The sequence below is a fragment of the Pleuronectes platessa genome, chromosome 21, assembly GCF_947347685.1.
Source record: "Pleuronectes platessa chromosome 21, fPlePla1.1, whole genome shotgun sequence".
Lineage (NCBI taxonomy): Eukaryota > Metazoa > Chordata > Actinopteri > Pleuronectiformes > Pleuronectidae > Pleuronectes > Pleuronectes platessa.
Window position 1 is genome coordinate 19125939 of NC_070646.1, and position 25378 is coordinate 19151316.

Genomic DNA, 25378 nt, shown 5'->3' on the forward strand with positions numbered 1-25378 from the left:
AAACACCAATCAAACATCTACAGCTGATAAGAAAATTATGTTTTGGATTGAATCCATCAATTTGTCTAGATTATATCCTAAACTAGGATTGAAAACTGCAAGAGACTCGATCCCTAACCAATGAATAGCATTAGTGTGCTTGATCTTCTGGCGAAAGAGTTAGGCAGCCTGGTTCAGGCTGGTTTTGTTCAAGGAACTTGTGGTCAAAAACGTTAAGGGTAAAACTTACTCTGTAATCTGATAATTTTCTCAGACCTAGGTTGTTTTCATAGTAGAGGGTTTTACTTCTCATTAAACATATTCTTGCATTTTGATGTTTCTATTGTGATGGGAGGTTATAAGGAAGAAGCCCGGCTAGCTCAGTTCAGTAGAGCATGAGACTCTTAATCTCAGGGTCGTGGGTTCGAGCCCCACGTTGGGCTATTGAGATTTCAAGAATAGGAATTGAGCACCCGCATGTTGATCAAAGTCTTAGTTCTACTAAAGTTTAAATTGTTCCTTATTAAAGGAAACATCAGAACATTTATATAACCTAGGTTTGAGACACACCAATCAAACATCTACAGCTGATAAGAAAATTATGTTTTGGATTGAATCCATCAATTTGTCTAGATTATATCCTAAACTAGAATTGAAAACTGCAAGCGACTCGATCCCTAACCAATGAATAGCATGAGTGTGCTTGATCTTCTGGCGAAAGAGTTAGGCAGCCTGGTTCAGGCTGGTTTTGTTCAAGGAACTTGTGGTCAAAAACGTTAAGGGTAAAACTTACTCTGTAAACTGATCATTTTCTCAGACCTAGGTTGTTTTCATACTAGAGGGCTTTACTTCTCATGAAACATATTCGTGCATTCTAACATCTCCATCGCTATGTGAAGTTTTAAGGAAAAAGCATGGCTAGCTCAGTTCGGTAGAGCATGAGACTCTTAATCTCAGGGTCGTGGGTTGGAGCCCTACGTTGGGCTATGGAGCTTTTAAGATTAGGAATTGAGCACCAGCATGCTGATCAAATTCTTAGCTTAAAAGACTCTTTATTAAAGGAAACATCAGAGCATATACATTCCATAGGTATCACACACACCAATCAAACATCAACGGCTGATCAGAAAATTATGTATATATTGAATCCATAAATTTGTTTAGTTTATATAGTTTAACTAAAATGGAAAACTGCAACAGATTGAATCCATAACAATTAACAAGCATGCATGTGTTTTATCTTCTGGCGAAAGAGTTAGGCAAGATGGTCCAGGCTGGTTTTGTTCACGGAACTTGTGGTCAAAAACGTTAAGGGTAAAACTTACTCTGTAATCTGATAATTTTCTCAGACCTAGGTTGTTTTCATAGTAGAGGGTTTTACTTCTCATTAAACATATTCTTGCATTTTGATGTTTCTATTGTGATGTGAGGTCTTAAGGAAGAAGCCCGGCTAGCTCAGTTCGGTAGAGCATGAGACTCTTAATCTCAGGGTCGTGGGTTCGAGCCCCACGTTGGGCTATGGAGCACCAGCATGCTGATCAAAGACTTAGTTCTACTAAAGCTTAAATTGTTCCTTATTAAAGGAAACATCAGAGCATATACATAACATAGGTTTCAGACACACCAATCAAACATCTACAGCTGATAAGGATATTATGTTTTGGATTGAATCCATCAATTTGTCTAGATTATATCCTAAACTAGAATTGAAAACTGCAAGCGACTCGATCCCTAACCAATGAATAGCATGAGTGTGCTTGATCTTCTGGCGAAAGAGTTAGGCAGCCTGGTTCAGGCTGGTTTTGTTCAAGGAACTTGTGGTCAAAAACGTTAAGGGTAAAACTCACTCTGTAAACTGATCATTTTCTCAGACCTAGGTTGTTTTCATACTAGAGGGCTTTACTTCTCATGAAACATATTCTTGCATTCTAACATCTCCATCGCTATGTGAAGTTTTAAGGAAAAAGCATGGCTAGCTCAGTTCGGTAGAGCATGAGTCTCTTAATCTCAGGGTCGTGGGTTGGAGCCCTACGTTGGGCTATGGAGTTTTTAAGATTAGGAATTGAGCACCAGCATGCTGATCAAATTCTTAGCTTAAAAGACTCTTTATTAAAGGAAACATCAGAGCATATACATTCCATAGGTATCACACACACCAATCAAACATCAACGGCTGATCAGAAAATTATGTATATATTGAATCCATCAATTTGTCTAGTTTATATAGCTTAACTATAATGGAAAACTGCAACAGATTGAATCCATAACAATTAACAAGCATGCATGTGTTTAATCTTCTGGCGAAAGAGTTAGGCAAGATGGTTCAGGCTGGTTTTGTTCACGGAACTTGTGGTCAAAAACGATAAGGGTAAAACTTACTCTGTAATCTGATAATTTTCTCAGACCTAGGTTGTTTTCATAGTAGAGGGTTTTACTTCGCATTAAACATATTCTTGCATTTTGATGTTTCTATTGTGATGGGAGGTTATAAGGAAGAAGCCCGGCTAGCTCAGTTTGGTAGAGCATGAGACTCTTAATCTCAGGGTCGTGGGTTTGAGCCCCAAGTTGGGCTATTGAGCTTTCAAGAATAGGAATTGAGCACCCGCATGTTGATCAAAGTCTTAGTTCTACTAAAGCTTAAATTGTTCCTTATTAAAGGAAACATCAGAACATTTATATAACGTAGGTTTCAGACACACCAATCAAACATCTACAGCTGATGAGAAAATTATGTTTTGGATTGAATCCATCAATTTGTCTAGATTATATCCTAAACTAGAATTGAAAACTGTAAGAGACTCGATCCCTAACCAACGAATAGCATGAGTGTGCTTGATCTTCTGGCGGAAGAGTTAGGCAGCCTGGTTCAGAATGGTTTTGTTCAAGGAACTTGTGGTCAAAAACGTTAAGGGTAAAACTCACTCTGTAAACTGATCATTTTCTCAGACCTAGGTTGTTTTCATACTAGAGGGCTTTACTTCTCATGAAACATATTCTTGCATTCTAACATCTCCATCGCTATGTGAAGTTTTAAGGAAAATGCATGGCTAGCTCAGTTCGGTAGAGCATGAGACTCTTAATCTCAGGGTCGTGGGTTGGAGCCCTACGTTGGGCTATGGAGTTTTTAAGATTAGGAATTGAGCACCAGCATGCTGATCAAATTCTTAGCTTAAAAGACTCTTTATTAAAGGAAACATCAGAACATTTATATAACGTAGGTTTCAAACACACCAATCAAACATCTACAGCTGATGAGAAAATTATGTTTTGTATTGAATCCATCAATTTGTCTAGATTATATCCTAAACTAGAATTGAAAACTGCAAGAGACTCGATCCCTAACCAATGAATAGCATGAATGTGCTTGATCTTCTGGCGGAAGAGTGAGGCAGCCTGGTTCAGGCTGGTTTTGTTCAAGGAACTTGTGGTCAAAAACTTTAAGGGTAAAACATACTCTGTAATCTGATAATTTTCTCGGACCTAGGTTGTTTTCATAGTAGAGGGTTGTACTTCTCATTAAACATATTCTTGCATTTTGATGTTTCTATTGTGATGGGAAGTTACAAGGAAGAAGCCCGGCTAGCTCAGTTCGGTAGAGCATGAGACTCTTAATCTCAGGGTCGTGGGGTCGAGCCCCACGTCGGGCTATGGAGCACCAGCATGCTGATCAAAGTCTTAGTTTTACTAAAGCTTAAATTGTTTTTTATTAAAGGAAACATCAGAGCATATACATTATGGAGGACCATACATGACTTAAGTAAAAATAAATAAATAAATAAATGTATAAATAAATACAGAAATAAATAAATAAATAAATAAATAAAAAAGGAAATAAATAAATTAATACAGAAAAAAATAAATAAATATGTTAATACCAAAATAAATGTCAAAATAAATGTCTTAAATATATTTGCACATTTATTTATTCCCTGACACATTTCCTTTTCATTTGCAGTGTCCTTATGCTAATGAGAAAGGCGGGCCTAATCGCAGTCTCATGCAGGATTGGTCACAAGAGTGTAATGATCCAGCCCTACTGCCTCTCAATGCTGACTGGTGTCCAGTAGCTGTTTGCAGCGTTGAGCCAGTTTACACTTAAAATGAACTGGTTAGGGTTCAGAGGGTTAGTTAAGGTTATTTTTCATTGGGATGATTTAGCTGTCAGTAGTCCTGACTGTGAGCGTCACGTCTCGTGTTGTACTGAGCACAAGGAGCGAGCCGAGAGGAGAAGGAAACAGAAACTCCAGCTCGTTACAAACCACCTGCAGCTTCTGCTCTGATCGTGAAGCCGCTGATCTCTGAGCAGATGTGACCAGAGAAGCTCTGTGTTTCCACTGTTCTACAAAGTCACTGAGCGGCTGTTTCACGGTGAAGAGCTCAAGTCTCAGTCACTGCCCGTGTCTCTGAGCGAGTGTGTGGCGGAGCGCAGGGGCTGTGTGTGTGTAGCTCAGTTGACCAATCCTGCTCGAGACCGCGGTTAGGCCCGCCTTTCTCATTAGCATAAGGACACTGAAATCGAAAAATAAAAGTTGGAATAAATGTGGAAATAAATAAATAAATGTGGAAATAAATAAATAAATGTGGAAATAAATGCAGAATTGAATGAATCAATGTCTTAAACTTATTTCCACATTTATTTATTTATTTCCACATTTATTCCAACTTTTATTTATTTCCACATTTATTTATTTTTCGATTTCAGTGTCCTTATGTAAATGAGGCAGGAGGTCCCAGCCTCAATCCCGAGCCGGATTGGTCAACTGAGTGATCCAGACAGAAGTAATCTATACCTAGCGAACCTCCTTGTAGTGCTAGCGTAACATGTCATCATTTGCAGTGTCCTTATGCAAATGATGACCGGGTTCGGACCCAGAAGCCGTCCCATACGGATCCGGGCCTACAGCCAAAACAGAAGGTTGTGATTTAAAACCTGACGGAGCGATTCTATTTTTAACCGGCGCAGCTTTGTAATCATTACGGTAGTGGTTTAGCGGAGTATCTGTTTTTTTAACAGGCGCAGCTTTTGTAGTGGTTACGTTAGTGTTTTAGCGGATAAGGAAACGCATTGACCAATTGCATGCGAGTTAAGGCATCCCGCGCGATACTGCTCAGCCAATCAAGTCTGTGCATCTCAGGCGGTAAAAATTTAGACTATACAGTGCAGACAGAGACAGAGCGAGTAAGAGGTAAGTTGCACACGAGAGGGCGGTAGAATCAAAAAGAAAGATAGGGAGACAGGTAGAGAAAACACAGGGAGAGAAACGGAGTACTGAAATGGAGAAAGGGAGAGAAACGTAATGAACAAATAGCGCTCTCCAAAAAAAGTAAAGTTGGGCAATCCGGAATGGACCGACTCATTTCTGTTCATACTTCCCACTGGGAGCACTAAACCTGTGTGTCTTATATGATCAGAAACTGTGGCACTTATTAAAAGTGCCAATGTGAAACGCCATTATGAGACAAAACATAAAGGTTAAGAACAAACATATCCAGTTAAATCTGAAGTGAGATCACAGAAAATAAGTGGTCTCAGAGCCAAATATGACCAGTCCCCCAGGATCCTGAGCCACTCATTCACTGCCCAACAACGTGCTCATGAGTGTTCCTTCAGAGTTGCTTGGATTTTGGGTCGACACAAAAAGCCATTTACTGATGGAGGGTTTGAAATACGGTCCTACTTTTATTTAGTTAATTAGAGAACATTATACATGTGTGCAATCATACATATATGTTCAGTTCTATGTTATGTGACAATAAATATTGTCAATTTATTTTTAATCGTACTGAATTCATTTGATTTGACAGTCAGGTATTGAGTACATGCAGTTGCTGATACAACTGCTAGGCTACTTAAATATATATCACACTAAATAGTTAGAAATTATGATCTTCCGGACCTTTGCTTAAAGAAATTTTCTCAAACTGGACCTCGTTAAAGTTTAGTGGAATACCCCTGATGGCTTCAGACCAGAGACCACTGGCAGACCTGCTGCGGGATGTGGCTAACCAGCTTGAGAACTGTGAGTTTCTTTTGTTTATATCTGTAAACAGTTTAACTAACAGTTGTATCCAACTTTTGCCAACGTATTGTATGACACTGAATTAGCCACCCATGTGATGATCGTCGCTTTGGTATTTTTTGTGCAGCGCCGGGTACCAGTAGCATGCTTACTGCATCCACACCGTCCAGGAATGTGACACCAAGGCACCCAGTGGACGGTAAGTTTCTGCAGCGAACACAATGTGAGCTAAATCCATCCCACACTGTTAGTTAGCTTACATTTGTAAGACTTGTCACTTCTCTTGATCCTAGCCGAGGTGTCAAGACTCTTTGCTCCATACTCCCATGGCGAGAGAAGCTCCACAAGGCGGCGACCCCTTGGTGTGCCCACACTCTCCTCTTTCACCCGTACCTTTTGCTGTCTCGAGGATAAGAGTGGTAACATTGTCCCCAGCCGATTCACAAAAGAAAAACTTGCTTCTGCAGGGTTAGGGGAAAAACGTTTGACGTTTCAAGGTATGTTAAACATCATGATGAGGATTGACACATGCTTCTTCAGCTGTCAGTATATTTTTACGCTGCATGTCAATTTTGTATCCAATAAATAAAATGCAATAACCTTAAAAACATGAAGGATCTTTTATGTCACACCAGTGATTTGCATTATGTTTCCATTTCAGGTAGTCAAACAAATCCCAATGATTTTAGGGAGTTTATTTTAACAGCCTATCCAAAACTCCGACAAGGGGGTGGATTTGAGTTGCTCAGGATTGCAGGAACAACAAGGAGTCGCAATCTGAACCTCATCCCTTGTCCCAATGAGGGCTACAATGTTAAATATTTAAAAGATACACAAATTGGTCATGCAGTTCTTTTCATTCGACCACTCCAAAGGAGCCTGGATCTCGAGGCTGTAAGTTCCTCCCTTTAATACTGCTGTTCTTCCCTAAAATGCAGAGTATAAAGTATTTCTTGTATTGAGTCTTACAATTATCTGTTTTTTACAGGCATGTCAACCAGAAAGCATGGTTGGACCACCTGCTAAATGCATTTCTTGTGGAGAGGAGTTTTCTTTTTCAGAAATAAAAGATCACAGTGATGAATGCATGAGGTACTGCCCTACAGAACTAAAACATAGTTTGTCAAGCACATTGTGTAACATTAATCATGTTACACGATATAAAACATACTAACCCTAACAACAAAAATTATCTATTTTTACCCAAGACCACCACAGAGCGGTGAGGGAGAGGTAGGCACAGAAAGGGCCAGCTCCTCCCGAAGTCAAGATATTTTTGTGCGTACATTGAGGAGACGAGAGGAGAGTGAGCCGGCGAGGGCCAGCAGCTCAACCTGTACCATGCCACCTCAGGGAGATGTGCCTGCCCCAGAGCTAATTGATCTGGATCCCTTTGGGGAGAGAAGCATCTCTGGTTGGTTACACATTTTGAAAATTACATAAAATATTTCAATGAATAGTTGCACTCACATATCAATTGATCCAATGTTAATTATAAAATGTGTAAATCTATTTTTAGATTGGAAAATTGCCACCAATGCCAAAGAAGCAGCAAGGGCATATAAAGAAGCCATTTTGAGCCAGCATGCTTCTAGGAAAGCACTGAGTCTCATTATGGATCTTGGGGACAGTGCAGAGGACAGGGAAAGGGCAATCCTTTCATTTTATAAGATGGCTCATGTTGAGTGGGCCTGCCCCTTGACATGCACTCTTATTGGTAACACACTTACTTACTAACTAACTAACTTACTTACAAATGACCAAATCCTATTTTCTGTTAACTGAAATCTGTGCTGTGTTTTGCTTTTTCAGGAGATCCAGCAATTGGCGATGGTGTGACTCGCCATTTCTTCTCAACCATCATGCACAAACTTCAGAATGGTTTTGAGATTAATTTCGGTAAGTACAAATTTTAATTTTCACTATCTCATATATTTTACTTGTGTTTTATGACACACTCCAGATTCGACCACTGTAGATGTGTTAGAAGCTTCTTCTTTTGTTGCTTTGTTAAGGTACTATCCCGTATGTCAGTAAGGTTGTTTGTACGGGTTCCAGGCTGAAACCAGATCACCCCAAGAATGTGAATGTAGCTTATTTTAACCTGTAAGTTTCTGCAGGATAAAGTCAACCAGGTTATCCAGTGGCTGATTGACAATCCCTTTACTATTGCTGTTTGACAGTTGAAAATCTACGTGATTTGACTTTTCTATTTTCATTTAAGTGCCAGGGGGAACTCTGCTTTTTGAGGGTGAAAAGGATCATCTGCTACCCTCCACTTCCCTTGTCCTTTTGGAGAGTGATTTATTTGTTGTTGCTGGAAGAATGATTGGGCATTCATTTCTTCATGATGGGCCATGCCTGAGTGGACTGAGCCCAGCGATCCTGCATGTGCTCTTTGGTGGATCCCCAGAAGAAGCAACAATCGATATTAAGGACTGTGCTGACCTTGACATCCGAGAGACAATCAAAGTGGTACGATACATATTTTGTCAATAAGATTTAAAATCACTAGGGCTAAGACAATATAAATAATATTTTAAGTCAGGAAGAAATGATTAAGAAATGCCTAAACATAAATTAATTAAATAAGAAAAATAATTCAGTAGGTCAATGTTAGGATTCTTCCACAATCACATCTTACAGTTAATAGGGATGGCTAAACCAACAGATTTACCATGTTATAAACTACTACCATGCTAATCACATGACATTTTAATCTAATTTAAATGTTTGATGTGGTTTGATTTGACAACTTGATGATTTATCTACGGACTATTAATCTTGAGAAATCCAGAAATCTAATCGAATTGATTCAAATTGTCAATAGCTGGATGGCAGAGAAGAGTTATCTTCAGAACAAAAGATCAGTATCAATGAGTTGGCACTGTCCTGGGATTTGCCTCCGGTCACAAGTGAGAACAGGAGATGGCTTCTTGACAAGATGTTACTTCATGCTGTGAGTATTCTGTACTTAAGACTTCATATAAATCACACTAACTAATCAAGAGCTTTGATGAAAGACTGTAATTTTGCCCTTTTTTTGTCAGATACCTCCCAGATGTTTGTTGATGAGAAATGAATGATAGCTTATATGGCAATAGGTTGAAGATTAGTAAGGCTTCATGACTTTGAGTGTGATACAAATGTTTTGCAGGTCCTACGAAGAACCTCAAAACAACTGAAGCAATTACGAAAGGGGTTAAAAGAGACACTGGTGTGGCCTTTGCTGAATGACAGGAAAGACACAATTCCTCTCGTCTTTCCAAGAGCATCAGAATTAGAGTACACACCACGGGTAAGTGAACTCAGGCTGCTACTAATCGTACAGTATCTTTCTGTCAAGAAGACTACTAATTCAGGAGTTCCTATCTTAAACATGTTTTATTTTCTACCCTCTGGCAACCACTGGTTTCAGTTTATTACACCAAAAATAACCTGGAGAGATTTGAAATATTTTGCAGATGAATAATCAGTAGGTGTTTGTTCCCTCTTACAAATGTACTTTATCATTGGATAAGCAAGCTCTGCACAAAATGTTGTTCTGAAGTCCCTGCGAGTAATTTTCATAGAAACAACGGCTGCATGAAAGGAAGGAAATCAATCCAAAAAATGATTTTGAAAACTCAACAGGAATGAAAAGTTCACATCATGGCCATCTTACACATGCAAATCCACCAGTATGGCCCTTCCAAAACTGCTTACCACCACATACTTTTATAATAATTGTAATTATTAGAATTAATAACTTCTTATATTTCCAGTACTGTACTTTATTGTGCTATATATACACTCTGGACAGCATGAAAAAACAAGTGTTAACTGATTGAAAAATATTGTATCTTTCAGATGGTCTTGGACAAGATAAAGTGGCCAACACAGGATGAGGAGGAGGACAGTGATGTCTCTTTGGAGGACACCTGTAGGATCACAGGATTCCTTCGAACATTTATTGAGAACGGTAAATTAATATTTACATTACATTACTTAAAAAAATCCTCAATCAACAATTTGTCAAATTATTTACTGATAGCTACAGCACACTCTGAAGATGTTACTGTCCAAAAGCCTTAGTCTAAATGCAGTGTTCTATTTTTGGTAGCATCTCCCAACTTCCTTGGGAAACTCCTGGAGTTCTGGGTTGGATGGAGTGTGCTTCCAAGACACCTGGATGTTGAGGTGGTGGAGAGCAACTTCCCCAAGTCCTCCACCTGCTTCCACCTGCTGAAACTTCCACATCATTACAAGGAGTATTTTAATTTTGAAAGAGACATTGTTGCTGCGATTTGTAGCACAGACACTGGGTTTGGTATGGTCTAGAGTCTAGACCATACCAAATTAAATATGCTGTACTATCTCACAAACATGCCTGCTTTATTGCACCAGTGTTATTCAGTTGCAAAACTATACTGTCTAGAGTCTAGACTGTAGACTCTAGACAGTATAGTTTTAGTTCATTATGATGTTCACTGATTTAGTTAATTATGCCTCTGTCAGTTAATCACTGTTCACTAAGTGAAATTGTTTCAAAACCAGTTGTTGCTGTTATTTATTAAATATATTATTCAGAAAAAAAATGTAGAAGCTCCTTATTTCTACTTATGTTAAAATTACCTCATCCATATGAAACAAATCTAATATCTATCAAAACATTGTGATTTAGCAATGGAAATTAGAACTGCACTAAAGCCAAGCACTGTGTTTTTATGTAACTCACAAATTCTTCATCATGGAGCTTGTGAGGGAGGAATTTACTGGATCATTTCTGATAATAAGCTCACAGTTTGGACATAGACATCAACAACATCAGACAGAGGGCCACTGGGGTCTGGTAGACTTTCAGCTTCCTGCTCAGTCAGTGGGCGCTGCAGCTGAACTTCAGGGATCACAACACCAGGTTGACGGTGACCACATGGTCCAGTCCAGTCGATTCCAAACTCCATGTCAACCTGCAATTGGTGGAGCTCTTGTTAAAGGGTTAGTTTAGCCAAAATCTCAGTTAAAATGGCAAAAATCCTTACAGAATTATAAACCACCTTCAGTCAATTAGATTTACAGGAACTAGATTGAAACAAAACTTGTTTTATCATCTCTTGGGATTCTGGACAAATCTTAGATGAATAACATCGGCATCAAGAAGAGAGATTGTTTAGAATTCTCAAAGAGCCAACAAATTAATTTAGAGTACTGATGCAGGTTTACATTTACTTTGGAATAGACCTTTTACTGTATTATTTTCTACTGCTAAAGGTTGTTACAACAGTTTTTGTAATTTCCGATAAAGTAGTGAGAATGTGGACATTGTTCCATGTAGGACAGTTACAGAAAAAAAAAATTGCCTGTATATGTTCTGGCTGGGCCTCATGTTCATGGCGAGTCCACAGTTGCAACGGGGATTGGTTTCCCTCAGTGCGTAGTCGGTGACAGTTCCAGCCACGCTGGAAAAACTGAAGGTGCTTCTGTATATGGGGCAGAAAGCACCAGTGCAGAGCATAGAGATGGATCTCGTTGACAGGATTGAGAAGACCTTCTCTCTCAAGGTTAGTAAAGATGGCGTAGAAGAGATCAAGCACTCCCACATAAACGTCTCTCCAGAGCCTCTCTATTCTGATGAAGAAAAAGTAGTGTTTCTACAATGAACAAAAAACAACTTTTTATCTTTTACCTAGTTTTGGAATATGGCAAGATTGGCATTGATGGTAAGCACGGTAAATAATAACAATGAACTCAATTTAAAGTCCTGTTTTTAATCTGTCCAAATGGAAGTTAGACAAAATGATAATGATATAAATTATATATATTCGTGAACTTGATTACGATAAGATTAAGATAAGACTTCAAATGCTATCAAATGATACTGAAGAGAATGTATGGATAATTACAGATGGGTGGGAAATGGGTCAAAACTTCAACCATACCCAAAACAGTGAAACAAGTGTTATTTTGATAAATGTTTTAATGACAGATGTACCTTTGATTATGGACACTCCTGCCAGCAATGTGGGAATTCCTGTTCAGTCCTCTGTTAGCCACGATGTAGCGTGCAACGTCAACATTTTCCCCCGCCTTTATCTGACCTGACACGTGATGGCAAGCCGTAGACATCAACAGCCTCCAAGAAGCTACTTAAGACTGTTGCTGCCCGATTGTTGGTGGCTAAACTCAAGTACACAATTAAACGACTAAAGCCGTCAATACCACCATGCACAACGAAACGCCATCTGAAATACATATGTATGAGCACAGACAAAGATCACTAAAACTACCTGTATCAAGCATTTCTTTGTGAAGTTTTGGCCAATAGGCATATTTAATATTTGAACAGAGCTAATGTATCAAAATTCTTTAAACATATAAACATGTTCCCTCCATAGGACTGAAAACATGAATAGAAATCCTGACAAAGTATCAGGTAACGACTTCTATATATTAAATTCAAGTTCACAATGTGATTTACATTGCAATACACCAAAACAAACACACACACACACATATCTAAACAGCCAGTGGATTTATACAAGGCCCTAGTGAGTATTTTTGATACCAGCTGTGTGTTGTAGAGATTTTAATCATGTGATATTATCTTACTACAGTTCTACACAATTCAGTCACAAAGTATTTGGTCACTGAGATTTTCTTTTTTGACATCTGTAGTAGAAATATTAACTAAACATGGTTGACAAATTATTTTGTATTTAGATAGTAAGCGTTTGAAGACTTGATAAGAGACTTTTATGATTTGTATTTACATACACCAAATGTTTAAGACTTGAGCGGTTTTATGATCGGAACTGTTTATGATGTGAATACGGTGAGACCATTTGTGACTTAATTACCCATCAAAGGAAAGAGTGGATGTCTTCTTATCACCTAAGGAACACATGTGAATCAGCTGCTAATGTTTAGATTCCTCTCCTTCCCCCACCATGGAACCAGTCTGGATTGGTTCAGAGGGACAGCCCTCAATCCTCCTATATAAGATCTGTGTTTTTGACTGTTCTGCATCCTCACTCTGACACCCTTGTGGTTTCCCTGTGTTGATCCTTTCTGCAGAAAGCCCCTTATTAAATACATGTTGATAACTTTGTTGTTTCCAGCCTCTTGTATTTCCAGATTTCTATCACACATCCATACAACCCTTTTTCAGTACATAAAAGTCAGGCTCAATTGTAATAAAATCCAATAAATACTGTGACACAAACATCAATTGTATCACTGTTTATGTCTGTCTAATCACTTGTAGATATAGATCACTAAAAAGCCAAACGAACAGCCTTACTTTTATTTTCTATGCAAGTAATATAAGCCAAAAAAATTGATTTGCAAACAAGAATTTTGATGGAACAAATTATGCATTTCATCCACCATGAATAAATCGAAGTTTGAATTGCAATGATGCGGATTGTTCATTTAAAACTGAAGATGGATCAATCTTTTGTAACTGCTCTGGATAAACAGTATACTGGGGAGTAAGTATCTTACAGTAATAAAATCTATAGTGAAGAGGATGTTTATCAAGTAAAATTTAGCAATACTACAGATGATTCATGTTTTTAAGATACCTTATCAGTTTGTGATTTCCGTCGATATGCCATAAACTGTTCGGTGCTGGTACAAAGTACTTCCTGCGCCTTTGTGGGTTCAGCTGAAGTGTGCGCACCACAACTCCATTAGGATCCACGCGCCTCATGGATTCCTGGACACGTTGTCCTATATACAGGACAAAGCACAGATAAGGTGTACTCTAAAAACGTTAACCATTCCTGAATCTGTCAGTAACATCACAAAATCTGGACTAGCAGTCTGAAAAGCAGCTTCTATTCGACATTTTGAATAAATCAGCAAGTAGGCCAAATCCAAATTTATTGGTGAAAATTCCCAGGACACATAAATGGGTAATGACTACTAACACTTACTTTGTATGTTTATGCCTTGTGCTTTCAGGTGACCAACCATCATTTTGTATCCAGAGTTGGGATGATGCTGCAGAATTTGGGTCACAGTTGCATCCAGATCGTTGTCCTCCAATGGAGTTAATAATTCATGGACTCTGATCATCCAAAAGAACAAGAAAAAAGTCAAAAGTGACGACAAACGACAACCTGCTGTCTAAGGATATTTCCCATTGTATGAGTTTATAAGTGTCAAACTAATTCAAGTTTGCTTAATAGGTGTCACATCTGCCTTTTTTATGTTTCACTCCAGAAATAGTTTGACAGATTATCTGACGAACTGAAGAGGCTAATTAATGGCAACCATGGTCCATGTGTATGAACTAATGCTGAAACATAAAGTTGCTGATCGCAAGGAAGAAATCAATTCAGTCTCTCAGAATTATAGCCATTGGGACACTACTTCAGTCAACAACAACTATATATGTATTTATATATTCTTCAGAGAAGAAATGTTAAATAGGGATGCACCGATATGGAAATTCTTGGCCGATACCGTTGTTTAAAACAACTATCTATACAATAGACGATACCGATACTTGTTTATTTTGTTTTTGTTGTTCACCCTTTTGTGCCAGGAAAATAATTAAATCATTATTTAAAAAGTACTATTTTAAATTATTTCAGCCATTTATCACTCTTATGTTTTAATAAGCACAAATGCAATCAGATTTATGAAACAATCTTTGGTTTAACTAAACTTTATTTAACGGAGACATATTATGCCCATTTTACCACAAGTTGATATGGTTCCTTGGGGTCTTAATGAAATGTCTGTAACCAATTTTGGTAAAGAAACCAAAAGGATAATTTTAAACAGCACCTTTTTACCCTGTCTAAAACAGATTGACCTGTTTTAAGTGCCAATAGTTACTCCCGCTTACCAGCGCTTTATTGAATTTCTTCACTTTGACGCTAAAGGAGGCGTAGCTGAGGTGAGCTGCTAGGAGGGCCCGAAGCGAGTCCAGAGTTTCCGCCGCCGAACGCCGTACCCATTCCGGTCCGCGGGCCGCCTTCCGCACCGGCGACAACCACCGCCCGGCGGACCAAGAGACAGAAAGCCCGGTGCGCTGGTGCGGATATTGTAGGGGTATAATATACGATGTAACAATTAAGTTAATACTAAACGCAGTACAATTACCTTATCCCATAATGTGCCATCCTCCGACGAATGGTTCTCTCGCTCACACTGAACAGGTGTGCTATGTCCCCAGCAGTGTAACCCAAATGGAGGTGAGCTTCGATAATATCGGGGGGCAAAAATAATGACGGGCGTCCAAAGGTTGCGTCTTCGTCTTCTGTCTCTGAGAGGATGCATAGTTGGCGGGCAACTTCTTGAAGACTGGCCAACACTGCTGGGTCGACGTCCAGTTCCATTTCAGCGTTGAGCTGAGCTAAATCGTTCACCAATCCATCCAGACGAAACTGAATATAGTCCTTTGGTGCATGGTTCTCTACATCGTTCGCTAATGACCTTAAACCATTTGCGATGCCTCGTAAAAAAGACGACATTTATAAACCACTGTTGGATAGAATACATACCTAAAATGTAACTGGTTAAGTGGGCTGATATCAAACAGCTGCTGGATACCAGTCAGCATCGAAAGGCAGAAGTAGTAGAACTGGATCATTACACTCCTGTGACCAATCCTGCATGAGACTGCGGTTAGGCCCGCCTTTCTCATTAGCATAAGGACACTGCAAATGAAAAGGAAATGTATCAGGGAAAAAATAAATGTTAAAATATATTTAGACATTTATTTTGACATTTCTTTTGGTATTAACATATTTTTTTTTTTTTTCTGTATTAATTTATTTGTTTCCTTTTTTATTTATTTATTTATTTATTTATTTCTGTATTTATTTATACATTTATTTATTTATTTATTTTTACTTATGTCATGTATGGTCCTCCATAATACATAACATAGGTTTCAGACACACCAATCAAACATCTACAGCTGATAAGAAAATTATGTTTTGGATTGAATCCATCAATTTGTCTAGATTATATTCTAAACTAGAATTGAAAACTGCAAGCGACTCGATCCCTAACCAATGAATAGCATGAGTGTGCTTGGTCTTCTGGCGAAAGAGTTAGGCAGCCTGTTTCAGGCTGGTTTTGTTCAAGGAACTTGTGGTCAAAAACGTTAAGGGTAAAACTTACTCTGTAAACTGATAATTTTCTCAGACCTAGGTTGTTTTCATAGTAGAGGGTTTTACTTCTCATTAAACATATTCTTGCATTTTGATGTTTCTATTGTGATGGGAGGCTATAAGGAAGAAGCCCGGCTAGCTCAGTTCGGTAGAGCATGAGACTCTTAATCTCAGGGTCGTGGGTTCGAGCCCCACGTTGGGCTATTGAGCTTTCAAGAATAGGAATTGAGCACCCGCATGTTGATCAAAGTCTTAGTTCTACTAAAGCTTAAATTGTTCCTTATTAAAGGAAACATCAGAGCATATACATAACATAGGTTTCAGACACACCAATCAAACATCTACAGCTGATGAGAAAATTATGTTTTGGATTGAATCCATCAATTTGTCTAGATTATATCCTAAACTAGAATTGAAAACTGTAAGAGACTCGATCCCTAACCAATGAATAGCATGAGTGTGCTTGATCTTCTGGCGGAAGAGTTAGGCAGCCTGGTTCAGGCTGGTTTCATTCATTCATTCATTTGTTCAAGGAACTTGTGGTCAAAAACGTTAAGGGTAAAACTTACTCTGTAAATTGATCATTTTCTCAGACCTAGGTTGTTTTCATACTAGAGGGCTTTATTTCTCATGAAACATATTCTTGCATTCTAACATCTCCATCGTGATGTGAAGTTTCAAGGTAGAAGCCTGGCTAGCTAAGCTCGGTAGAGCATGAGACTCTTAATCTTAGGGTGGTGGGTTCGAGCCCCACGTTGGGCTATGAAGCTTTTAAGATTAGGAATTGAGCACCAGCATGCTGATCAAAGTCTTGGCTTAAAAGACTCTTTATTAAAGGAAACATCAGAGCATATACATTCCATAGGTATCACACACACCAATCAAACATCAACGGCTGATCAGAAAATTATGTATATATTGAATCCATCAATTTGTCTAGTTTATATAGCTTAACTATAATGGAAAACTGCAACAGATTGAATCCATAACAATTAACAAGCATGCATGTGTTTTATCTTCTGGCGAAAGTGTTAGGCTGCCTGGTTCAGGCTGGTTTTGTTGAAGGAACTTGTGGTCAAAAACGTTAAGGGTAAAACTTACTCTGTAAACTGATCATTTTCTCAGACCTAGGTTGTTTTCATACTAGAGGGTTTTACTTCTCATTAAACATGTTCTTGCATTTTGATGTTTCTATTGTGATGGGAGGTTATATGGAAGAAGCCCGGCTAGCTCAGTTCGGTAGAGCATGAGACTCTTAATCTCAGGGTTGTGGGTTCGAGCCTCACGTTGGGCTATTGAGCTTTCAAGAATAGGAATTGAGCACCCGCATGCTGATCAAAGTCTTAGTTCTACTAAAGCTTAAATTGTTCCTTATTAAAGGAAACACCAGAACATTTATATAACGTAGGTTTCAGATACACCAATCAAACATCTACAGCTCATAAGAAAATTATGTTTTCGATTGAATCCATCAATTTGTCTAGATTATATCCTAAACTAGGATTGAAAACTGCAAGAGACTCGATCCCTAACCAATGAATAGCATGAGTGTGCTTGATCTTCTGGCGAAAGAGTTAGGCAGCCTGGTTCAGGCTGGTTTTGTTCAAGGAACTTGTGGTCAAAAACGTTAAGGGTAAAACTTACTCTGTAATCTGATAATTTTCTCAGACCTAGGTTGTTTTCATAGTAGAGGGTTTTACTTCTCATTAAACATATTCTTGCATTTTGATGTTTCTATTGTGATGGGAGGTTATATGTAAGAAGCCCGGCTAGCTCAGTTCGGTAGAGCATGAGACTCTTAATCTCAGGGTCGTGGGTTGGAGCCCTACGTTGGGCTATGGAGTTTTTAAGATTAGGAATTGAGCACCAGCATGCTGATCAAATTCTTAGCTTAAAAGACTCTTTATTAAAGGAAACATCAGAGCATATACATTCCATAGGTATCACACACACCAATCAAACATCAACGGCTGATCAGAAAATTATGTATATTGAATCCATCAATTTGTCTAGTTTATATAGCTTAACTATAATGGAAAACTGCAACAGATTGAATCCATAACAATTAACAAGCATGCATGTGTTTAATCTTCTGGCGAAAGAGTTAGGCAAGATGGTTCAGGCTGGTTTTGTTCACGGAACTTGTGGTCAAAAACGATAAGGGTAAAACTTACTCTGTAATCTGATAATTTTCTCAGACCTAGGTTGTTTTCATAGTAGAGGGTTTTACTTCTCATTAAACATATTCTTGCATTTTGATGTTTCTATTGTGATGGGAGGTTATATGTAAGAAGCCCGGCTAGCTCAGTTCGGTAGAGCATGAGACTCTTAATCTCAGGGTCGTGGGTTGGAGCCCTACGTTGGGCTATGGAGTTTTTAAGATTAGGAATTGAGCACCAGCATGCTGATCAAATTCTTAGCTTAAAAGACTCTTTATTAAAGGAAACATCAGAGCATATACATTCCATAGGTATCACACACACCAATCAAACATCAACGGCTGATCAGAAAATTATGTATATTGAATCCATCAATTTGTCTAGTTTATATAGCTTAACTATAATGGAAAACTGCAACAGATTGAATCCATAACAATTAACAAGCATGCATGTGTTTAATCTTCTGGCGAAAGAGTTAGGCAAGATGGTTCAGGCTGGTTTTGTTCACGGAACTTGTGGTCAAAAACGATAAGGGTAAAACTTACTCTGTAATCTGATAATTTTCTCAGACCTAGGTTGTTTTCATAGTAGAGGGTTTTACTTCGCATTAAACATATTCTTGCATTTTGATGTTTCTATTGTGATGGGAGGTTATAAGGAAGAAGCCCGGCTAGCTCAGTTGGGTAGAGCATGAGACTCTTAATCTCAGGGTTGTGGGTTCGAGCCTCACGTTGGGCTATTGAGCTTTCAAGAATAGGAATTGAGCACCCGCATGCTGGTCAAAGTCTTAGTTCTACTAAAGTTTAAATTGTTTCTTATTAAAGGAAACATCAGAACATTTATATAACGTAGGTTTCAAACATACCAATCAAACATCTACAGCTGATGAGAAAATTATGTTTTGGATTGAATCCATCAATTTGTCTAGATTATATCCTAAACTAGAATTGAAAACTGTAAGAGACTTGATCCCTAACCAATGAATAGCATGAGTGTGCTTGATCTTCTGGCGGAAGAGTTAGGCAGCCTGGTTCAGGCTGGTTTTGTTCAAGGAACTTGTGGTCAAAAACGTTAAGTGTAAAATTTACTCTGTAATCTGATAATTTTCTGGGACCTAGGTTGTTTTCATAGTAGAGGGTTTTACTTCTCATTAAACATATTCTTGCATTTTGATGTTTCTATTGTGATGGGAGGTTATATGGAAGAAGCCCGGCTAGCTCAGTTCGGTAGAGCATGAGACTCTTAATCTCAGGGTTGTGGGTTCGAGCCTCACGTTGGGCTATTGAGCTTTCAAGAATAGGAATTGAGCACCCGCATGCTGGTCAAAGTCTTAGTTCTACTAAAGTTTAAATTGTTTCTTATTAAAGGAAACATCAGAACATTTATATAACGTAGGTTTCAAACATACCAATCAAACATCTACAGCTGATGAGAAAATTATGTTTTGGATTGAATCCATCAATTTGTCTAGATTATATCCTAAACTAGAATTGAAAACTGTAAGAGACTCGATCCCTAACCAATGAATAGCATGAGTGTGCTTGATCTTCTGGCGGAAGAGTTAGGCAGCCTGGTTCAGGCTGGTTTTGTTCAAGGAACTTGTGGTCAAAAACGTTAAGGGTAAAATTTACTCTGTAATCTGATAATTTTCTGGGACCTAGGTTGTTTTCATAGTAGAGGGTTTTACTTCTCATTAAACATATTCTTGCATTTTGATGTTTCTATAGTGATGGGAGGTTATATGTAAGAAGCCCGGCTAGCTCAGTTCGGTAGAGCATGAGACTCTTAATCTCAGGGTCGTGGGTTCGAGCCCCACGTTGGGCTATTGAGCTTTCAAGAATAGGAATTGAGCACCCGCATGTTGATCAAAGTCTTAGTTCTACTAAAGCTTAAATTGTTATTTATTAAAGGAAACATCAGAACATTTATATAACGTAGGTTTCAAACACACCAATCAAACATCTACAGCTGATGAGAAAATTATGTTTTGTATTGAATCCATCAATTTGTCTAGATTATATCCTAAACTAGAATTGAAAACTGCAAGAGACTCGATCCCTAACCAATGAATAGCATGAGTGTGCTTGATCTTCTGGCGAAAGAGTTAGGCAGCCTGGTTCAGGCTGGTTTTGTTCAAGGAACTTGTGGTCAAAAACGTTAAGGGTAAAACTTACTCTGTAAATTGATCATTTTCTCAGACCTAGGTTGTTTTCATACTAGAGGGCTTTATTTCTCATGAAACATATTCTTGCATTCTAACATCTCCATCGTGATGTGAAGTTTCAAGGTAGAAGCCTGGCTAGCTAAGCTCGGTAGAGCATGAGACTCTTAATCTCAGGGTGGTGGGTTCGAGCCCCACGTTGGGCTATGGAGTTTTTAAGATTAGGAATTGAGCACCAGCATGCTGATCAAATTCTTAGCTTAAAAGACTCTTTATTAAAGGAAACATCAGAGCATATACATTCCATAGGTATCACACACACCAATCAAACATCAACGGCTGATCAGAAAATTATGTATATATTGAATCCATCAATTTGTCTAGTTTATATAGCTTAACTATAATGGAAAACTGCAACAGATTGAATCCATAACAATTAACAAGCATGCATGTGTTTTATCTTCTGGCGGAAGTGTTAGGCTGCCTGGTTCAGGCTGGTTTTGTTGAAGGATCTTGTGGTCAAAAACGTTAAGGGTAAAACTTACTCTGTAAACTGATCATTTTCTCAGACCTAGGTTGTTTTCATACTAGAGGGTTTTACTTCTCATTAAACATGTTCTTGCATTTTGATGTTTCTATTGTGATGGGAGGTTATATGGAAGAAGCCCGGCTAGCTCAGTTCGGTAGAGCATGAGACTCTTAATCTCAGGGTTGTGGGTTCGAGCCTCACGTTGGGCTATTGAGCTTTCAAGAATAGGAATTGAGCACCCGCATGCTGATCAAAGTCTTAGTTCTACTAAAGCTTAAATTGTTCCTTATTAAAGGAAACATCAGAACATTTATATAACGTAGGTTTCAAACATACCAATCAAACATCTACAGCTGATGAGAAAATTATGTTTTGGATTGAATCCATCAATTTGTCTAGATTATATCCTAAACTAGAATTGAAAACTGTAAGAGACTTGATCCCTAACCAATGAATAGCATGAGTGTGCTTGATCTTCTGGCGGAAGAGTTAGGCAGCCTGGTTCAGGCTGGTTTTGTTCAAGGAACTTGTGGTCAAAAACGTTAAGGGTAAAATTTACTCTGTAATCTGATAATTTTCTGGGACCTAGGTTGTTTTCATAGTAGAGGGTTTTACTTCTCATTAAACATATTCTTGCATTTTGATGTTTCTATAGTGATGGGAGGTTATATGTAAGAAGCCCGGCTAGCTCAGTTCGGTAGAGCATGAGACTCTTAATCTCAGGGTCGTGGGTTCGAGCCCCATGTTGGGCTATTGAGCTTTCAAGAATAGGAATTGAGCACCCGCATGTTGATCAAAGTCTTAGTTCTACTAAAGCTTAAATTGTTATTTATTAAAGGAAACATCAGAACATTTATATAACGTAGGTTTCAAACACACCAATCAAACATCTACAGCTGATGAGAAAATTATGTTTTGTATTGAATCCATCAATTTGTCTAGATTATATCCTAAACTAGAATTGAAAACTGCAAGAGACTCGATCCCTAACCAATGAATAGCATGAGTGTGCTTGATCTTCTGGCGAAAGAGTTAGGCAGCCTGGTTCAGGCTGGTTTTGTTCAAGGAACTTGTGGTCAAAAACGTTAAGGGTAAAACTTACTCTGTAAATTGATCATTTTCTCAGACCTAGGTTGTTTTCATACTAGAGGGCTTTATTTCTCATGAAACATATTCTTGCATTCTAACATCTCCATCGTGATGTGAAGTTTCAAGGTAGAAGCCTGGCTAGCTAAGCTCGGTAGAGCATGAGACTCTTAATCTCAGGGTGGTGGGTTCGAGCCCCACGTTGGGCTATGGAGTTTTTAAGATTAGGAATTGAGCACCAGCATGCTGATCAAATTCTTAGCTTAAAAGACTCTTTATTAAAGGAAACATCAGAGCATATACATTCCATAGGTATCACACACACCAATCAAACATCAACGGCTGATCAGAAAATTATGTATATATTGAATCCATCAATTTGTCTAGTTTATATAGCTTAACTATAATGGAAAACTGCAACATATTGAATCCATAACAATTAACAAGCATGCATGTGTTTAATCTTCTGGCGAAAGAGTTAGGCAAGATGGTTCAGGCTGGTTTTGTTCACGGAACTTGTGGTCAAAAACGATAAGGGTAAAACTTACTCTGTAATCTGATAATTTTCTCAGACCTAGGTTGTTTTCATAGTAGAGGGTTTTACTTCGCATTAAACATATTCTTGCATTTTGATGTTTCTATTGTGATGGGAGGTTATAAGGAAGAAGCCCGGCTCGCTCAGTTGGGTAGAGCATGAGACTCTTAATCTCAGGGTTGTGGGTTCGAGCCTCACGTTGGGCTATTGAGCTTTCAAGAATAGGAATTGAGCACCCGCATGCTGATCAAAGTCTTAGTTCTACTAAAGTTTAAATTGTTTCTTATTAAAGGAAACATCAGAACATTTATATAACGTAGGTTTCAAACATACCAATCAAACATCTACAGCTGATGAGAAAATTATGTTTTGGATTGAATCCATCAATTTGTTTAGATTATATCCTAAACTAGAATTGAAAACTGCAAGAGACTCGATCCCTAACCAATGAATAGCATGAGTGTGCTTGATCTTTTGGCGAAAGAGTTAGGCAACCTGGTTCAGGCTGGTTTTGTTCACGAAACTTTTGGTCAAAAACGTGAAGGGTAAAACTTACTCTGTAATCTGATAATTTTCTCAGACCTAGGTTGTTTTCATAGTAGAGGGTTTTACTTCTCATTAAACATATTCTTGCATTTTGATGTTTGTATTGTGATGGGAGGTTATATGGAAGAAGCCCGGCTAGCTCAGTTCGGTAGAGCATGAGACTCTTAATCTCAGGGTCGTGGGTTGGAGCCCTACGTTGGGCTATGAAGCTTTTAAGATTAGGAATTGAGCACCAGCATGCTGATCAAAGTCTTAGTTCTACTAAAGCTTAAATTGTTCCTTATTAAAGGAAACACCAGAACATTTATATAACGTAGGTTTCAGATACACCAATCAAACATCTACAGCTCATAAGAAAATTATGTTTTCGATTGAATCCATCAATTTGTCTAGATTATATCCTAAACTAGGATTGAAAACTGCAAGAGACTCGATCCCTAACCAATGAATAGCATGAGTGTGCTTGATCTTCTGGCGAAAGAGTTAGGCAGCCTGGTTCAGGCTGGTTTTGTTCAAGGAACTTGTGGTCAAAAACGTTAAGGGTAAAACTTACTCTGTAATCTGATAATTTTCTCAGACCTAGGTTGTTTTCATAGTAGAGGGTTTTACTTCTCATTAAACATATTCTTGCATTTTGATGTTTCTATTGTGATGGGAGGTTATATGTAAGAAGCCCGGCTAGCTCAGTTCGGTAGAGCATGAGACTCTTAATCTCAGGGTCGTGGGTTGGAGCCCTACGTTGGGCTATGGAGTTTTTAAGATTAGGAATTGAGCACCAGCATGCTGATCAAATTCTTAGCTTAAAAGACTCTTTATTAAAGGAAACATCAGAGCATATACATTCCATAGGTATCACACACACCAATCAAACATCAACGGCTGATCAGAAAATTATGTATATTGAATCCATCAATTTGTCTAGTTTATATAGCTTAACTATAATGGAAAACTGCAACAGATTGAATCCATAACAATTAACAAGCATGCATGTGTTTAATCTTCTGGCGAAAGAGTTAGGCAAGATGGTTCAGGCTGGTTTTGTTCACGGAACTTGTGGTCAAAAACGATAAGGGTAAAACTTACTCTGTAATCTGATAATTTTCTCAGACCTAGGTTGTTTTCATAGTAGAGGGTTTTACTTCTCATTAAACATATTCTTGCATTTTGATGTTTCTATTGTGATGGGAGGTTATATGTAAGAAGCCCGGCTAGCTCAGTTCGGTAGAGCATGAGACTCTTAATCTCAGGGTCGTGGGTTGGAGCCCTACGTTGGGCTATGGAGTTTTTAAGATTAGGAATTGAGCACCAGCATGCTGATCAAATTCTTAGCTTAAAAGACTCTTTATTAAAGGAAACATCAGAGCATATACATTCCATAGGTATCACACACACCAATCAAACATCAACGGCTGATCAGAAAATTATGTATATTGAATCCATCAATTTGTCTAGTTTATATAGCTTAACTATAATGGAAAACTGCAACAGATTGAATCCATAACAATTAACAAGCATGCATGTGTTTAATCTTCTGGCGAAAGAGTTAGGCAAGATGGTTCAGGCTGGTTTTGTTCACGGAACTTGTGGTCAAAAACGATAAGGGTAAAACTTACTCTGTAATCTGATAATTTTCTCAGACCTAGGTTGTTTTCATAGTAGAGGGTTTTACTTCGCATTAAACATATTCTTGCATTTTGATGTTTCTATTGTGATGGGAGGTTATAAGGAAGAAGCCCGGCTAGCTCAGTTGGGTAGAGCATGAGACTCTTAATCTCAGGGTTGTGGGTTCGAGCCTCACGTTGGGCTATTGAGCTTTCAAGAATAGGAATTGAGCACCCGCATGCTGGTCAAAGTCTTAGTTCTACTAAAGTTTAAATTGTTTCTTATTAAAGGAAACATCAGAACATTTATATAACGTAGGTTTCAAACATACCAATCAAACATCTACAGCTGATGAGAAAATTATGTTTTGGATTGAATCCATCAATTTGTCTAGATTATATCCTAAACTAGAATTGAAAACTGTAAGAGACTTGATCCCTAACCAATGAATAGCATGAGTGTGCTTGATCTTCTGGCGGAAGAGTTAGGCAGCCTGGTTCAGGCTGGTTTTGTTCAAGGAACTTGTGGTCAAAAACGTTAAGTGTAAAATTTACTCTGTAATCTGATAATTTTCTGGGACCTAGGTTGTTTTCATAGTAGAGGGTTTTACTTCTCATTAAACATATTCTTGCATTTTGATGTTTCTATTGTG

At 38.3% G+C, this 25378-nt stretch overlaps 2 protein-coding genes and 5 non-coding genes across 8 annotated transcripts; 6 read left to right on the plus strand and 1 right to left on the minus strand.

Moving 5' to 3' along the window:
* Window positions 1-348: 348 nt before the first annotated feature.
* On the plus strand, window positions 349-422 carry trnak-cuu (transfer RNA lysine (anticodon CUU)). Its single transcript has one exon. It is a non-coding gene; the product is annotated as a tRNA-Lys (tRNA).
* Window positions 423-1423: 1001 nt separating this feature from the next.
* Window positions 1424-1497, plus strand: trnak-cuu (transfer RNA lysine (anticodon CUU)). The gene has a single exon. It is a non-coding gene; the product is annotated as a tRNA-Lys (tRNA).
* Window positions 1498-5935: 4438 nt separating this feature from the next.
* LOC128426424 (uncharacterized) lies at window positions 5936-10394 on the plus strand. The gene is made up of 13 exons (XM_053413283.1): window positions 5936-5999; window positions 6127-6198; window positions 6293-6418; window positions 6661-6893; window positions 6988-7091; window positions 7208-7413; window positions 7519-7716; window positions 7812-7898; window positions 8224-8474; window positions 8830-8958; window positions 9157-9297; window positions 9849-9960; window positions 10102-10394. The coding sequence occupies exons 1-13, from the start codon at window positions 5936-5938 to the stop codon at window positions 10317-10319; spliced, it is 1941 nt and encodes a 646-aa protein (XP_053269258.1). The 3' UTR covers window positions 10320-10394.
* On the minus strand, window positions 9371-15586 carry LOC128427416 (uncharacterized). 2 transcript variants are annotated; one of them, XR_008333335.1, is made up of 5 exons: window positions 15093-15586; window positions 13916-14049; window positions 13562-13709; window positions 11971-12220; window positions 9371-11606 (listed from the first exon to the last, which is right to left on the minus strand). XR_008333335.1 is itself a non-coding variant. In XM_053414526.1 (4 exons), the coding sequence occupies exons 1-4, from the start codon at window positions 15461-15463 to the stop codon at window positions 12049-12051; spliced, it is 825 nt and encodes a 274-aa protein (XP_053270501.1). In that variant the 5' UTR covers window positions 15464-15586; the 3' UTR covers window positions 9371-12048. The 2 variants fall into 2 exon arrangements, 1 of the variants encoding a protein (XP_053270501.1); XM_053414526.1 differs by having other exon boundaries at window positions 9371-12220.
* A 651-nt stretch (window positions 15587-16237) lies between these two features.
* On the plus strand, window positions 16238-16311 carry trnak-cuu (transfer RNA lysine (anticodon CUU)). Its single transcript has one exon. It is a non-coding gene; the product is annotated as a tRNA-Lys (tRNA).
* Window positions 16312-20017: 3706 nt separating this feature from the next.
* On the plus strand, window positions 20018-20091 carry trnak-cuu (transfer RNA lysine (anticodon CUU)). Its single transcript has one exon. It is a non-coding gene; the product is annotated as a tRNA-Lys (tRNA).
* Window positions 20092-21635: 1544 nt separating this feature from the next.
* trnak-cuu (transfer RNA lysine (anticodon CUU)) lies at window positions 21636-21709 on the plus strand. The gene has a single exon. It is a non-coding gene; the product is annotated as a tRNA-Lys (tRNA).
* Window positions 21710-25378: the final 3669 nt, after the last annotated feature.